The following is a 15,752-nucleotide window of genomic DNA, read 5'->3' on the forward strand; positions in this document are numbered from 1 at the left end:
TAAGAAATATTGGAGGTATCTGGTTAAACCAGGGTGTGGATGAGGTGACGACCATGGATGGTTCGGCTCTGATGCTGGTCAGAGAAACACAGAATGCCAGGACTGAGGAGGTGGGGAAGGCCTCTTTCAATGTTCCATATAACCTTTCCATCACACAGTAGACTCTCTTCAGGGACACAGTGGACATCTTCCAGGGATCATCGGCTTTATTTTCAGGACACCCCAAATCTCGGGACATTCTACTTGTGAGCTGAACTATCCGCCCTTCAGTTCCGGCCATCAGTCACACTGCCTCTCCCCAAATGTCTTCGAATGCTAAAGTCACAACGCAAAGGATGGGCACTCTGGGCGAACAGTGGTCGTAGACACAACCCGCTTGATATGTTCTTCACAACTGCCCTTGCGGGATCAGCACGAGAAACATGGCGGCTGAATATGGAGAAAGTCCACCAGGAGGCACAGAGCTTTTACTAGACCGGGCGGGATCGTGTAACGACTGGGCGACTACACTTCGTTGACGGTGATTTATGGGGCCCTTCCGTCCTTTTGCCTCAGTTTCCCTCTGAGCAAAGTAAGAGGTTTACACAAATTCACCGGCTGGGTGTCTCTTGGGTGGTGTGTAAATTAATTACTTAATGTTTATGCGGTGCTTGGAAGGTGAGAAGCACTCGCAAAGAATCATTATTCGAGCAATAAAATATTACAATGTAAACATCAAGGAGGCTTGGGAACAGATGGCAGGAAATCAAGCGCACTGCATTTTATATACAATACGAGTAAATCACAGTTACCGCGCAAAGAATGAGCGTACTTGAAACTTCGTTAATCCCACCAAAGGTCACTTTCTTGCGGTGTAAATACATCAGTGCAGTTTTTCCCTGAGACGAAGTCAGTCTGTCTTTTCCTTCTTCCTGTCCCCTTCCCTGCCTCTTACTCCTCTATCTGCCTCCATGAATTTTGAGACACAATTGGATTGGCTGAAAGGTCCAGAAAGGAAACCACCTCAGCGTCTTCCATTTTCAAGGCATGGGTGCTGACACAGCTCCCATCTACCCGGATCAAAACCTCACCTCATCATGGAGACCTGGCTTCCCTTTCATGCCATCACCCCTGAACAGTCCTCAAAAAAACATATATTTTTTTTTTTTTTTCCGCACCAACTCTTTCTCCAGCACAGAAAATCAGTTCTCCCTTTCAAGGGTGACAAGACACAAGACCCGCTGGAGCGTGTCCTCTCTGTAAACGTGAACCGGCTCTTGGGGCACGTATCTGTGTCTGCTTTCTGGCATACATTACCCTCTGTGGTCCTAGAAAGTAACAGGCACTGCTGTTATTCTGGAAGAAACAGCCACACAACAAAAGCTGTCAGCACAATCAACATGCGACAGAGGACAGCCAAATCTGAGGCACCCTCTTCTTACTCAGAGGAAAGTAAACCTGCTGAAAGGGTCTGGCATTGCAGAACCCGCGCGTGAGGGAAGCACAGAAAGGAATCAAAGCCCTCCCGTCCCCTACACGCTAATTCAGCGACGGCGACGCTGTGAGCAGGCAATTCGCAGAACAGCCAGGGCGCCCTCCGATACGCAGGCTTCGAAGGGACAAGGTGATCGAGCGGACCCAGAAAAGGACAGCAGACGGACCATCTGAGGGGGGGTGATGTTTCTTTCTTCTCTGAGGCCCAGGATTTCAGGGCAAGGCCCTGACACGGTCCTCACCATCACCACCTCCCAGGGCGCGGGCTACCATGGCCAGGGTCAGTTCCGGAGCCCTACGGGGGCTCCTTACACGCTCCTCACGGCCACGTGACGTGGCTGAGGGGATCGCAGGAGGCTGGATGCATCTATGTGGGGTTGCTCGAGGCCCGGCCAACACAGGGGCCCTTCCCCGGCAGCCCGGTGGCCCGGCTCTGACGGGTGTGTACCTGGGGTTCTGTGACCGGGCCCCCTGCAGACAAAGCCTGCGCCCCCTGTATTTTGTCCGCACGGATCCGGGCGGGTCCCCAAAGGAAAGCGCGATGCGAGGTTTTACATCCATCGTTTCTTCCCCTCGGACATGACCCCTGACCTGCGTTTCTCCCCGCTCACCTGCAGATATCGTTTTCGGCCTCCTCTAATCCGAACTGACTGTCAAAGGCCAGCTGTATTCTTGTTTTCTCCTGGGAACGCAGGCGCCACGTCAGAAGCAGGTTCCTGGGGTAGCTGTTGGGGAAGCGAGGGCTCTGCACATGGCCGTTTCCTGTCACCTGGATGGTCTCGTCTCTTCGGTACAAGTCTGTGAGGTGATTGCTGTCTGTTAGTAGTCACAAACTTGTAGAAATTAGTATGTTGTTCCAATTACGAGAAAGCAAAAAAACACACAACAACAACAACAAAAACACAGCAGTTGAAAACATCACATTTCAAAGCACGTCGCGATTTCGTCCAACAAGCTGAGACCAAGCGGCCGCTTTCTGGTTCTTTCTACGCAGAACGGACAGACTCCTTCTCTTACCCCCAGTCCCCTGAGTCCTCACAAGTCTGCACTTGCTGGGGATATTTTGTGATTGGAGACCTCTTTTAACATAGTTTTCGACGAGGCACATGAAGTCACCTCAGAACTCAGGTTCGTTTAGATCGACATTAAAATGAGTAAATAATTTCAAATAGTTCATTAACGCTTCCATTTTTCCCTATGACACAAAAATCCCCCCAGAAAGCAAAACAACGACTTTCTGTTTTCCTCTACCCTTACAGCATTGACATTAGAGCTTCAGCAACGAGCGCAGGTAGAACTCCAGAAATATCACTGAACAAATGACCGAGGGAGTGAAAAATATGAAAGGATCCAATGGTGCTTAATGACTGCTCATTTTTAAAAAATTTTTTTTAATGTTTATTTATTTTTGAGAGACAGAGAAAGAATGTGAGCAGGCAAGGGACAGAGAGAGAGGGAGACGCAGAATCGGAAGCAGGCTCCAGGCTCCGAGCTGTCAGCACAGAGCCTGACGCGGGGCTCGAACTCATGAGCCGTGAGATCATGGCCTGAGCCGAAGTCGGACGCTTAACCAACCGCCACCCAGGTGCCCCTAATAACTACTCATTTTTTATTCAAATGACATTTTCCAGTGGTTTCTGTATCACAAAAATCATTAGTTCTTTGCCTTAGTTTTCGGTGACTTACGGGACCAATTCTTGTATTTTCCGCGTGTCGTATGATAAAGAACTTGTGTGGTCTTTGTGCTGGGTTCTTGACCGGGAAATCCTACCCACTTAGAACTTCCCAGGTGACTGAAGGGTCTTTGTCATTCACCGTGGGCCCTGGGGCCACGTCTGGGTTTACACTAATGAGGCACCTAACTGTGCCCCCTCTCCAACAGTTTCCGGAAGTGGGCTGGCTATACAGTAAGACCAACCCAACCGTGTGTTGAAAGGCAGAGGGTTTGGAGCCCTGACATCAGCCTGACCTCACAACCTCCCTGGAGGAAAGGAGCACTGTAGATGGAGTCTGGTCCCGTCAGCAGTCATTCTCCCAGTCCCACCTGCACAATGAAACCCCGGGAAAAGTCTGGTCCTGGAAGCTTGAGTAAACCTCCCGGCTGTTGGTGCACGTGCACTTGCTGGGGAGGGCGCTTCGTGCTTGGGACCACCCCCCCCCCCCCCGCCAGCCCCCACATCTCACCCTGTGTGTCCTCACTGGGCTGGTCCTGAAATGCACTCTTTACAATACAACTTAGCAGTAAAACTGTCATTGTAACTCTAGTGCCTTCGTGAGTTCTACAAGTTGTTCTACCAAATCATCAAACTTGACGGGGGTACGGGGGGACCCTGAATTGATAGCCTGTCGGTTATGGCACCCCAAAATCTGCAGCTGGCATCTGAAGTGCAGGGGGTACGAGCCGTGCCCGTAAGCCATGAACTCTGACCTAAGGCCGGGAGACCTGTGTCAGCCTGACAGCCCAAGCGGGTCTATGTTTGCCCTTTGGATTCTGGCTGTGCGGACCGTGCCGGTGCTGCATCCAACCACAGTCCATTTGTGCTTGCCCGCAGAGCGTTTACTCGAGGCCTGTAATTCAGCGAGCCGGGTCAGGGAGGCTTACATCGCTGCTGGAAGCCACGGGAAGGCTGGGATGCGGAGGGCGGCTGGAGGCTCCCCACGTACCAGAGGGAGGAGGAGGACACAGCCCACGAGATGCAGAAGCGTCTTGCATGGGAACTGCAGACTTGAACCCAGGACGCGAGAGCACAGCCCTGTGCCCCCTCCAGTGAGCCCAGCCACACGCCCTCCCCGGGAACGACAAACACTCTTCCTGGCTGGCCTTTCCCTCTTCTCTTCCCTTCACCTGACACTGCAAATGTAGCCATGAAAATTGCCTGTCTGCTCAACTGTCATCTGGGGCTTGTAGGAAATGGGGGAGGGCTGTTTGCGAGGAAGAGAAATGTCAACCATCCACCAGTCAATCAACAGTCAGTCACCGAGCACAGGATCTAAACATGATGTTTTGCGGGGTTTTCAACACTTCCATCACTAGAGATTTACCGTCATAATCCGTGCCGTGTTTCCTGCAGTAGCATTATTTGCTTAATATTTCTCTAACTTAGTATTTTTACTTTTTAAGGTCATTTACTTATTCTGAGAGAGAGCGAGAGGAGCAGAGACAAAGGGAGAGAGAGAATCCCAAGCAGGCTCAGAGTGCCAGCGTGGAACCCGACAAGGGGCTTGAACTCACAAACCGTGAGATTTGAAGCCGAAGTCGGCTGCTGAACTGACTGAGCCACCCAGGCGTCCCAGGAGATGCTTATTCCACTCTTAAGAAAGCAGTGGTGGGGTGCAGTTTCCTTCTGATACAGTTTGGTTAAGACAAACTGGTTTCCAGTATTACAAATTTACCTATACTGCACTGTATTGAACAATATCAACCTGAAAAAAAATTTTTTTATCAAGTTTCCTGATTTATTTTCCCTTAAATATCAAAATCCTGGGGCGCCTGGGTGGCTCAGTCAGTTAAGCGTCTGACTTCAGCTCAGGTCATGATCTCACAGTTTGTGAGTTCAAACCCCGTGTCGGGCTCTGTGACAACAGCTCAGAGCCTAGAGCCTGCTTCAGATTCTATGTCCTCTCTCTTTCTGCCCCTCCCCTGCTCATGCTGTCTCTCTTAAAAATAAACATTAAAAATTAAAAAAAAAATCAAAATCCTGCCAAAATATACATATACACACACATGAATGACAGTGACCCCATTTATACTGCTCACTTGGGGCCAGACATTGTTGAAGCTCTTTGCATGTAAACTGTTTACAAATAGGACACTGTATGCGTGTGTGAGCGTTTGTAACAACTCTGCGACATGGCTATCACTGCCATTCTACAGATGAAGATTCTGAGGCACAGAGAGGTCAAGGAATTTCTTTAAAGTCACAGAGCACGTAAAGGATGCAGTCAGAGCACTAACCCGGGCTCTCCGGCCCCAGACCTGATGCTTTTAACCACTCTTCCTTAGTCTTAAATTTGGTAGACGCAGTTTTAGACTCTTTGCTATCTGTAATCTGCTCTGACTCGTGAATCACACTGTTTACATATAGTGTATAACTTCATGCCGACTCAGGGCTGTTTTCAGCAGAAGAGTTATAATGAATTACAGTACAGACCCAACATACCGGATTTACCCCGAATTACCACCAAGTCTTATAGATGAAGTCACCCTTCTGAATGAGAGCATTTACTGTGGTGTGCAATCATGCTAACATTGATGGGGCAATTATTATGCACCAGGCACCCCAGTAAGCATATGATAGTCACTCAATCTTGCAACAACCCATGATATTAGTAAATATCCCCCGCGTGACCGAGGAAGTTCAGAGCATGTAAGAAACTTGTTAGCTCCGGGCACAGAGCTAGTGGTGAATCACAATTTGACCCTAGGCATTGACTCTTCAGAGCACACACCTTTAACCAGAGCGTGGTGGGAGCTGTTGAGCCACAAAAATATGAAACACATCACTTTTCATAGACAACAGCTTCCATGCAAGTTTATACGGCAAGAATGTAACTTCTTATTTTATATTCTCACACAGAAGGAAGTTTACATCCTCATAAACTCTGAGTTATGCATTTCATCTTTTTTTTTAAAACCACTTAAAATGGAAAAAAACACACGCCAAATGTTGTATTTGTTGATTCTGTCCCCAACCCTTTAAACAAACTCAACTCATCCAACCGAGTGTCAAAGGAGCTCATGAAAAGTCACTGCAGGCCTCATCACTTCTGTCTGGGATTCATGTAGAACAGCCAAGTGGGGTTCCCAAATCAGACTCATTAACATCACCTGGGAGCTTGTTAGAAATGCACATGATGGGGCGCCTGGGTGGCGCAGTCGGTTAAGCGTCCGACTTCAGCCAGGTCACGATCTCGCGGTCCGTGAGTTCGAGCCCCGCGTCAGGCTCTGGGCTGATGGCTCGGAGCCTGGAGCCTGTTTCCGATTCTGTGTCTCCCTCTCTCTCTGCCCCTCCCCCGTTCATGCTCTGTCTCTCTCTGTCCCAAAAATAAATAAACGTTGAAAAAAAAAATTAAAAAAAAAAAAAAGAAATGCACATGATTGGGCCCTACCCAGACCTACTGAGGCAGCAAAGCTGGGGGTAGAGCCCAGCACTATTTGTTGTAATGGCCCTCCAGGTGATGCAAACGCTCCCTAGTTGGAGAACCACTCACCTTGAGGACCATCTCACATGGTCTACTACTTTGCTTCTTATTCTTGACTTTCCTGGTTCCTGCACCTCCTTGCTATGACTCCACATCTCAAGTTCAGTTTTCCATCTGACCTCACCAGCTGCTGACCTGTTTAGGACTTGCTTTCCTGTCTTTGACCTCGGAGCCTCCTCCACCTCATCATTTCTGGTCCACAGGCGCCTACCCACCGACTCTGCGGGTCAACCCCTGACCTAGCTTTCTCCATTTCATGGAATTGAGTCGCCTACCCACCGACTCTGTGGGTCAAACCCCGACCTAGCTTTCTCCATTTCATGGAATTGAGTCGCCTACCCGCTGACTCTGCGGGTCAACCCCCCACCTAGCTTTCTCCATTTCATGGAATTGAGTCGCCTACGCGCTGACTCTGCGGGTCAACCCCCGACCTAGCTCTCTCCATTTCATGGAATCGAGTTGCCTACCCGCTGACTCTGCGGGTCAACCCTGGACCTAGCTTTCTCCATTTCATGGAATCGAGTCCTTCCTGGTCCCAACAGAGATACGTGGTGATCCATAACGTAATGTTTAAGAAGAGATGAAATCATGAATAATGCTAATGCTTTTATTTCTTCTCAGGTCGTAATATTATCTATGACAACCTAAAATGCAGAGGCCAAATGCTCAGTGGCTACATAAGGATGAAAATGCTTGATCAACGATTCCATCGGAACAGAACGGTAGAATTACAGACTGCACCTGGTGCTCACACAAATTCAGCACAACAGTCCAGGCCTACCTGTTTGCCCCACTGTCCCAGTCCAGGAGCCAGAGGCATGACTGATGTCACAAACTCTATTCTGCAGCCAAGAGGCAAAAACAAAGAATGGTCACTGAGTCAGGAAAGTCCTAACTTGCAAAGGGATATATTACAAAACTTCATTTGTAAAATGCCTGCTCTGTAATTATGCACTAGATCACAGAAATGGCGCTGGCCCAGACTATAGCTGAATGATATACAAACGAAGAAGTCCCACTTCCAATGCTAAACAACCACAACGAGGCTACTTGATTTCTGCAGGGAGCAACAGTGGTTATAAGAATCCAATTTTGTAAGTCCATCATAAATATAAGTTTATGTAACAAAAAAGGAGGCAGTAAATATCATTGCTCTCATTCTGCTTTTGCTTTTAAATTTAATTTTGCTTTGTGACTTCAACAGGTCATGAAACCAGCAGCGAGAAGTTAAAGTGATTTGCTGCAGAGGCCGGTGTGTGTAAGAGTGGACTTCAGTCCAACCCCACGGTCGGTGTTCTCACCCTGGTGGCTTTCCCACCATGACGAACTCCAGGATTCCACACACCATGTCCTCTTTGTGGCTCCTCATTCTTAAACTCATACTTCAGGGTCTGTGTAAGGTGGCACTCAAGACACACTTGGGGTCCAAGTGACGTGACCATTTTCTTTCAAGAGGATGTACCTGCCAGTGGTCTGACCACGACTAAGTAGTCAAGGGCGAGGCAGAGATGGGGAAATGGAATCTCAAGTCCAAAATCCCCAATGGGATAGACACTTCTGTCTGACGATAATTTTATACACAGTTGTACCTTGTCATCTAAAATAAGAGTACAAGTGGGTAACTCTAACGAGTTGTTCCAACACACATTTAGAACAACCTTTATTTCTTTTTTTTTCCTTATTTTAATGTTTATTTATTTATTTTGAGAGACAGACAGAGAAAGGGTGAGCAAGGGAGGGGCAGAGAGAGAGGGAGAGACAGAATCCCAAGCAGGCCCATGTGGGGCTCGATCTCACACACCGTGAGGTCATGACCTGAGCTGAAATCCAGAGTCAGGCCCTAACCGACTGACCACCCAGGCAGCCGGAAAATTTTTATTCCTTATATACTAGAAAAGTATTCCAGGCACCTAAGTAGCTCCTTCATACATCAATCTGTGCTGAACACATTATGGAAGAGTTTAAGTAAATCTTTTAATGCGGGAATAATGTACTCTGTGTTTAGCCCTTTTTAAAGCTAAGTGAGGCTGGTTAGGTACAGGAGACAAAAACTGAAGATACTGAAAGGTGCTTTATAATTTCTTTGAAGGTCTCGTAGGAGAGTAGAAAGAAAAAATCATACGCAGAATACTACATTCCTTGAGGAAAAGGAATGCCAGTGCCTGCTAGTGTGGGCAAGGGGAGACTCTCAAAATATATCTGAGGGGTGTGTGGGGGGCTCAGTCAGTTAAGTGTCCAGCTCTTGATTTCAGCTCAGGTCACGATCTCACGGTTCGTGGGATTGAGCCCACTGTCAGCTCCGTGCTGACAGTGTGAACAGAGCCTGCTTGGGATCCTCTCTCTCCCTCTCTCTGTCCCTCCCCAGCTCATGCGGTCTCTGTCTCTCTCAAAATAAATACATAACCTTAAAAAATTTAAAAGATGTATCTGTTACATCCACACATGGATGGATGTTTCTGCATATAATGCGTATTCAGACTTCTTAAAAACTGAAGGGTATCTCGAAGTAAGACAACACATAAAAGGGAACTTTATCAGAAATAAAGTAGAAAAATGTATTTCTAAGATGTCCATTTTGATGTAGCCAGTGGGCCTGACGTTGTGGGGGCTACACTGTGGGGAGAGCTCCACTGAAAGGTCCTTCCTCCTATTCTGTACTATTTCCATCAAAATCTGTGCCACCGTGTTGACTATGCAAGCAGGCTGTACCACGCTGAAAAAGCCAGGGACCAAGAAAAAGAAGGACAACACTGGGAGAAAAAAAAGCAGGAGAATCTGCTGTTGCGTGTGGGGGCCACGCTCAGATCTACCTGACAAACCTGCAGAGTCGGGTGACTGATGTAAGCGTGGAATTTAGAGCAGTGAGCTCAGCTCTGCCTAATGTGTTAAGATCGGGATTACCACAATTATCTTCGCATTCTCCCTCAGTGGCTAACAACACAGTATAGAAAGATAGAAAAACATCCTAGAATGCAAAATAGGACCTTCATTAGCAAAAGGCAGTGTAGGGCACGTTGAAGACGCAAACAAGAAAGAGGGAGAGGTGGAGAGTACGGAAGAGTGGAGGGCACGGAGTCCCTAATTCTAAAACGAGTAGGTCAATGTGTAGGACAGACCCTAAGACACACAATGGGGATGAAGTGGAATTTAATTAGGAGACAATTTATGCAAAATCATCTAACTTCAAAAGCACAGGGCTGTGGTGCTAAAGGTGTAAGTTAGACTTCATTAGGAACGTTAGTTTAAAAATCAGCATGAGAGCATTCTTAACATCTCTCCCCTCCGTGTTTCCTAAGGCACCGAAGCGTGCCATCACTGAACTAACGCCTTGCCGGGTGTCTTGGTGGGGCCATGCTCACGAAGGAGACTCGGGCACACCTGTCCCACGTTCCTGGTGAGCACGAGGCCCCCCCAGACCCCCGGTCAGCTCTCCAACAAGTCACCTGTGCTCACTCTGCTTTTAAGCAACTCGGGCACAAAGCAGATTAAACGTCAGCCGTTTATTTTCAATTCTCCAGCAGAGATTTTTCTAGGAACTCCAGCTGTAATACAAAACCTTTCTAATTACGAAGGTTCGGGGAGGAGGGAGTTGGTTGTCTGCCAGTTCGGCATCTTTTTTTTTTTTTTTTTAAATTACAGTTCCTTTTGGCACGCACCAAAGTGTTAATGTTTTGTAAACAAACTTCCTCAGAGTAACAATTTGGAGAGTGTTTCTGGAGACTAACCTCACTTGATAATTCCCTCAGCTCAAAATTGTTCTTCTTGAAGAATCTGAGTCGAGCAACATAGGAAAATACAAAGTACCATGAATTCTTTTTTGCACGTTTGCCAGAAACCGTCACCAGGAGTGCGGCGATGGCCAAAGTACCAGGTGAGAGTGATTATTCCTCACCTCACGAGATCTTTTAACACACGAGGTTTTGTCGGGTCATTACACAATGGTGAGCGATTTCGGTAGCCTCTTGGAGTCACAGGCCACATGTTCCAAGACCCCCGTGGATGCCTGGAACCACAGATCGTATTGAACCCTATCTACACTATGTTTTCTCTAAACATGCATACCTCTGATAAAGCCTCCTTTATAATTAGACACAGTGAAAGATCAACAGCAGATACTAATGAAATGAAACAATTATAACAAGATACTGTGACAAAACTTAACGAATGTGGGTGTTCTCTCTCTCTCCCTCAAAATATCTTATTCTGTACTCACACTTCTCATGATGATGTGAGGTGATAAAACGCAGTGAGGTAAATGACACAGGCTTGTGATAAAGCATGAGGTTACTCCTGACCTTTCAACTTTACATCAGAACTTTACAACTTTACATCACCTGCTTCCTGACCACAGGTGACCCGGGGTCACCGAAATCGTGGAAAGTGAGATGGCAAGTAAGGGGCGGGGGGACTACTCTATACTCTTTCCTGCAAAATGGCTTCTACTTTATAGGTATATTATAGAAGTGATTGTAAAATTATAATCAAATGAAAATTATTTTTGGTCTAGATTTAGAAAATTAAAGTCAGTGAAATTAAAGATTGCCCTAAAACAGCCATACTGTATTCTATCACATTAGGATGATTCATATTAAAGGGGCACCTGGGCGGCTCAGTCGGTTAAGCATCTGACTTTGGCTCAGGTCATGATCTCACGGTCCGTGCCTTCGAGCCCCGCGTTGGGCTCTTTGCTGACAGCTCAGCGCCTAGAGCCTGCTTCAGATTCTCTGTCTCCCTCTCTCTCTGCCCCTCCCCTGCTCACGCTTTGTCTCTCTCTCTCTCTCTCTCTCTCCCTCTCTCTCTCTCTCTCTCTCAAAAATAAACATTAAAAAACTAACAATAAATAAAAATTAAAACAAAGGATAATTCACATTATTTCCCCAATAATTCTTTTCTTCTACTGTAGACCTTTGTTTTCTGATGTTGTTGACATGTGAAGGATGTGAAGAGAAATGAATAATACCACTCAGAACTGTGGTAGGTGGGGATGGGCACTGCTGAGTGGCATGACAGAAAGCAATACAGAATCAGAGGACTTTTCACTTATCCTAATGTGAACCTAGAAAACAAGACAATCGTAACGACAAAAATTATCTGCTTTAATCACTGGCAACACAGATCAGAGACAGAAAGATAACAGACAAAACAGAAAGGAAAGTCATACCCAGGAAAAAGTAGTTTTAGCCTTTTCTCTAGGAAACACTAATGATATGAAAAATCGTATCCTTACATCGTCAGGAAGACTGAAGTATGAACTCTGAGTATGCACAGAGAGTGAGAAGTTTGTGAAGTTATTTTACAGGGTAAGTTTCAGGAGGAAGCAGTCAGTCCAACAAAACCATCGCGGAATCTGAACAGGGGGGAACAAAGACAATGATTCTGAAAAAGCCCAGAGATTAAAAACGCGATTCATGTGACAAAGAGAAAGCATTTTCCTAATCACATGTGACTAAAGATTCATCAAATCCAAGAAGAAAACTGGGAGTTAATATAAGGATCCTTATGATTTGTGCTCTGTATATACCTATGTCTATGTTTGATATGTGCATTAATCACCTCCCATGTAATAGACATGAAGACATCACATAGATCTATAATTATGCATATGTGTTTATTAAACTGCATGGCCTTGGTGCTATTTACAGATTGAGTCACTTTTCAATACCAAAAAAACACTTTTTTTGCATATTAATGTTTCTTTCTTCCTTTTTTTTTTTTTTGAGAGAGAGAGAGGAAGCAAATGAGCAAGGGACAGAGAGAGGGAGAGAGAAAGAGAGAGAGGGAGAAATGGGGCTCGCCCAAAGTGGGGCTCAAGTTCACCCGATGTGGGACTCGAACTCATGAACCATGAGATCATGACCCGAGCCAAAGGCAGATGCTTAACTGACTGAGCCACCCAGGTGCCCCTCAAATATTAATATTTCAAAATAGGGAAATAATGTAGGACGGTCCAACTGTTAGGAAATGGAGCAGGTTGGGACAGAGTTTTGTGTAAGTTTAGTCATGCTTAAGAGAGAACTATCCACCTTACTTCAAATTCATATATTTTCATGTGCAGCACCATTTATGGATGAAGTATAATTTACATTTGGATATCTAACTGTCACTTCAAATGCCTTTATAAAGTTTGCATTAAAATGGAGCTCTAAAATTAAAGGGTTTTTATGCATACAAATGAGTATGGAAAAAAATGAAAAATATACATACAATAAAAAGCAGAGAAATGATAGCTCATCCATATTCTCTTGTAAAGAAAGAATCAAGCACTTTACAGGACCAAAGCTGAGAAGATATATACAAGTACATAAAGCTAAATTTTGACCTGTCACTGGGCCTTAAGAAAATAAATTCCCTCCCTACCTCAGACAATAAAATTAAAGGCAGTAGAAATTACTATATATCTCAGAATAGGTCAAAGAATTGTCAAAGCTGTGACATATTAATGCAAATAATTCATACATTGTGATGGTGATAAACATCTATCTGTCAAAAGCTGATAGCTTTCAAGAGAATCGTTTGCTCTAGAGATCAGTAACTCACAGGAGCCATAAATGAGAGGACAATTAATTAAGCAGGAAATGCCACGGATTCCCAGCATTCCGCAATCTTTCTTGAAATTCTTGAGGCCTGGGGGTGCCTGGGTGGCTCAGTCAGTTGAGCGTCCGACTTCAGCTCAGGCCATGATCTCACAGTTCTTGGGTTCGAGCCCCGCGTCGGGCTCTGTGCTGACACCTCGGAGCCTGGAGCCTGCTTCGGATTCTGTGTCTCCCTCTCTCTCTGCCCTTCCCCCGCTCATGCTCTGTCTCTCTCGCAAAAATTAATAAACGTTAAAAAAATTCTGAGTCCAAAAGTGCTAAGCTAAGCAAATCAGGAAAACACACACACACACACACACACACACACACACACACACACACACACACTGGTTACAAAAAAGGTCACTGGCTCTCCGTCTCAATACTGAAGGAGAGAAATAATTTGGAAGACTTTTGAGACGCAATTGAGAAAAGGCGTGAACTTGGGACTTCCATGGGGATAATGCACCAAAAGAGGTTATACGTTTATGGATCGATTCATGCCATTACCATTTTGTTAAAACAAGCTTTGTTTCAAAGCGGATGTGTTTTCCCCACAGAAGCTCCCGCTATGAAGCCACGTCGGGTTTTACAGCGGGTGGAGCTTGGGAGCGGAGCCAGCCTTCTGTTTCTCGTCCAATCTCATGCAAACAAGTCTCACCAGTACCTTTACCAGAGCTGGTGGGCCTCCTCCAGATTCTTCCCTCATCTCATGCACACTCAGGAAAGGTTAGACTGTGCCAGCCAAAGTCTCACTGGTTTTAATAAAAGGTTATTTCTTACTCATACTACACATCCATCAACTTTGGGCTGGTGGGGGGGGACCCTGCTTCCTGTTTTCTCACTCAGGGGCCCCAGCTAATGAGGCATCACGACTGTAATATTAACAGTCACAGCAGGGGGAACCTGGGGGGTGAAGAATTATCCACTGGTGTTCATGTGGCCAGACCTAACCTCCAGCAGGTGGAGTGACCTGGAACTGACCACCACAAGGCTCTTCTCGCTTACCCCATGGTGAAGGGAAGGCCTGACTTGTTTCTATGTTTCCCAACCAGTAGCATGATCTATCCATACATGGAATAACATCCCATTGCTTTTTCAAGATAAATCATTGTAACGGTGGTGGGAGATGCAGTCGGGAGAGAAATGGGTAGGGGCAGAGAGTTCCTAGATGATCCCTAGATGGCTATGGAAAAAGAAAAATGTTGCTGAGTTGCCAGAAAAATACACTTGAGTAAGTCACCTTGACCTTTTTTTTTTTTTTTTTTTTACATTTTATTTATTTTTGAGAGAGAGACAGAGCACAAGCAGGGGAGGGGCAGGGCTAGAGGGAGACAGAGAATCCGAAGCAGTCTCCAGGCTCTGAGCTGTCAGCACAGAGCCCAATGCAGGGCTCGAACCCACGAACTGTGAGATCATGACCTGAGCTGAAGCTCAACAGACTGAGCCACCTAGACACCCTGTGACCTTGACCTTCTTTAGAACTTGTCTTGTTAGAGATAGCAAATGAGTTTCACCTAGTGAGTAAACTTAAATGGTGTTGACTTCCTGAAATTCTCTCTTAGGATTCTGAGCCAGCATCCGTTGGAAATGATTAACAACATCTGTCACGGGTCCTGAATTACAGGGACAGAAGCATGTTTTTGCCAATCCTGGTTTGCACCACTCCACCACTGACTCACACTCGACATTTAGGCTTCCTCTTACCTGTTCAACCAGATTATACACATCCAGGAAGCAGTATTCTTCACAGTGGATACCACACAAATACTTGTTGAGTGAATATTGGCTTGGGAGTGACACGGAAACAGTGGGTGGTTTTCCTGTCTAGGTTAAAGACATTTGTGGGCAAATTAAATTTGTGTAGCACGTTATTTACACGTTCTTCAGAATATCTGTAAATGTTTGATTACAATAATAATTTTCACAAAGAGTTAGTATTTACTAAACACGTCCCAGGTACGACAACAAGCACTGAACGTTTACTGGTCTATTAAGAGCTCAAGGGAGCTTTATTGGTCCTCATTATGATCCCATATTCACAAACAGAAACTGCCTTGCTTAGACATAACAGAGACGATTCTGTTCTATATTCTTCACTGACTCTGTGACTTATCTTAATTGTATCAACCAACTCTTTAAATAGTAGACATCAGATGTCTGTAACCAGTAAGCCGATTGAGGGGAAACACGGGAACGCGTGTGTTAATATCCCCTGGATTTTATTCCGCCCTCATCTCAAGGCTGTGCACGTCCAGTGGCTCTGGTGCTGGTCACCGCCAAGCTTATGACGGTCCTCAGCACCACCCGCTGTCCCTACGATCAAGTGGATGTTGCTTTAGTGTTTGTTACAAGAGTGAATGAATGAACAAGTACAGGAATTATCGGAGTTGGTAGATGACAGTGCAGAATAAACTGTTTTCCATCTCAAGTAGGATTACCCTGCTTACTCTCTGTAACCATCATTTTAAAGCATAACTGTAATAGCAAATAACATCATCCATG

At 45.8% G+C, this 15,752-nt stretch overlaps 1 protein-coding gene across 3 annotated transcripts in view; it reads right to left on the reverse strand.

Annotated features, from left to right (window-relative positions):
* Positions 1–15,752, reverse strand: part of PDGFD (platelet derived growth factor D) — a 219,727-nt gene that overhangs the window by 70,996 nt on the left and 132,979 nt on the right. For 2 of the 3 annotated variants that reach the window (XM_045482603.1, XM_045482605.1), the window contains exon 2: positions 2,085–2,289. In XM_045482603.1, coding sequence (XP_045338559.1) covers positions 2,085–2,289 — 205 coding nt within the window. The remainder of the gene's footprint in view (positions 1–2,084; positions 2,290–15,752) is intronic. The other variant, XM_045482604.1, reaches the window with a different exon arrangement.

The sequence above is a fragment of the Leopardus geoffroyi genome, chromosome D1, assembly GCF_018350155.1.
Source record: "Leopardus geoffroyi isolate Oge1 chromosome D1, O.geoffroyi_Oge1_pat1.0, whole genome shotgun sequence".
Lineage (NCBI taxonomy): Eukaryota > Metazoa > Chordata > Mammalia > Carnivora > Felidae > Leopardus > Leopardus geoffroyi.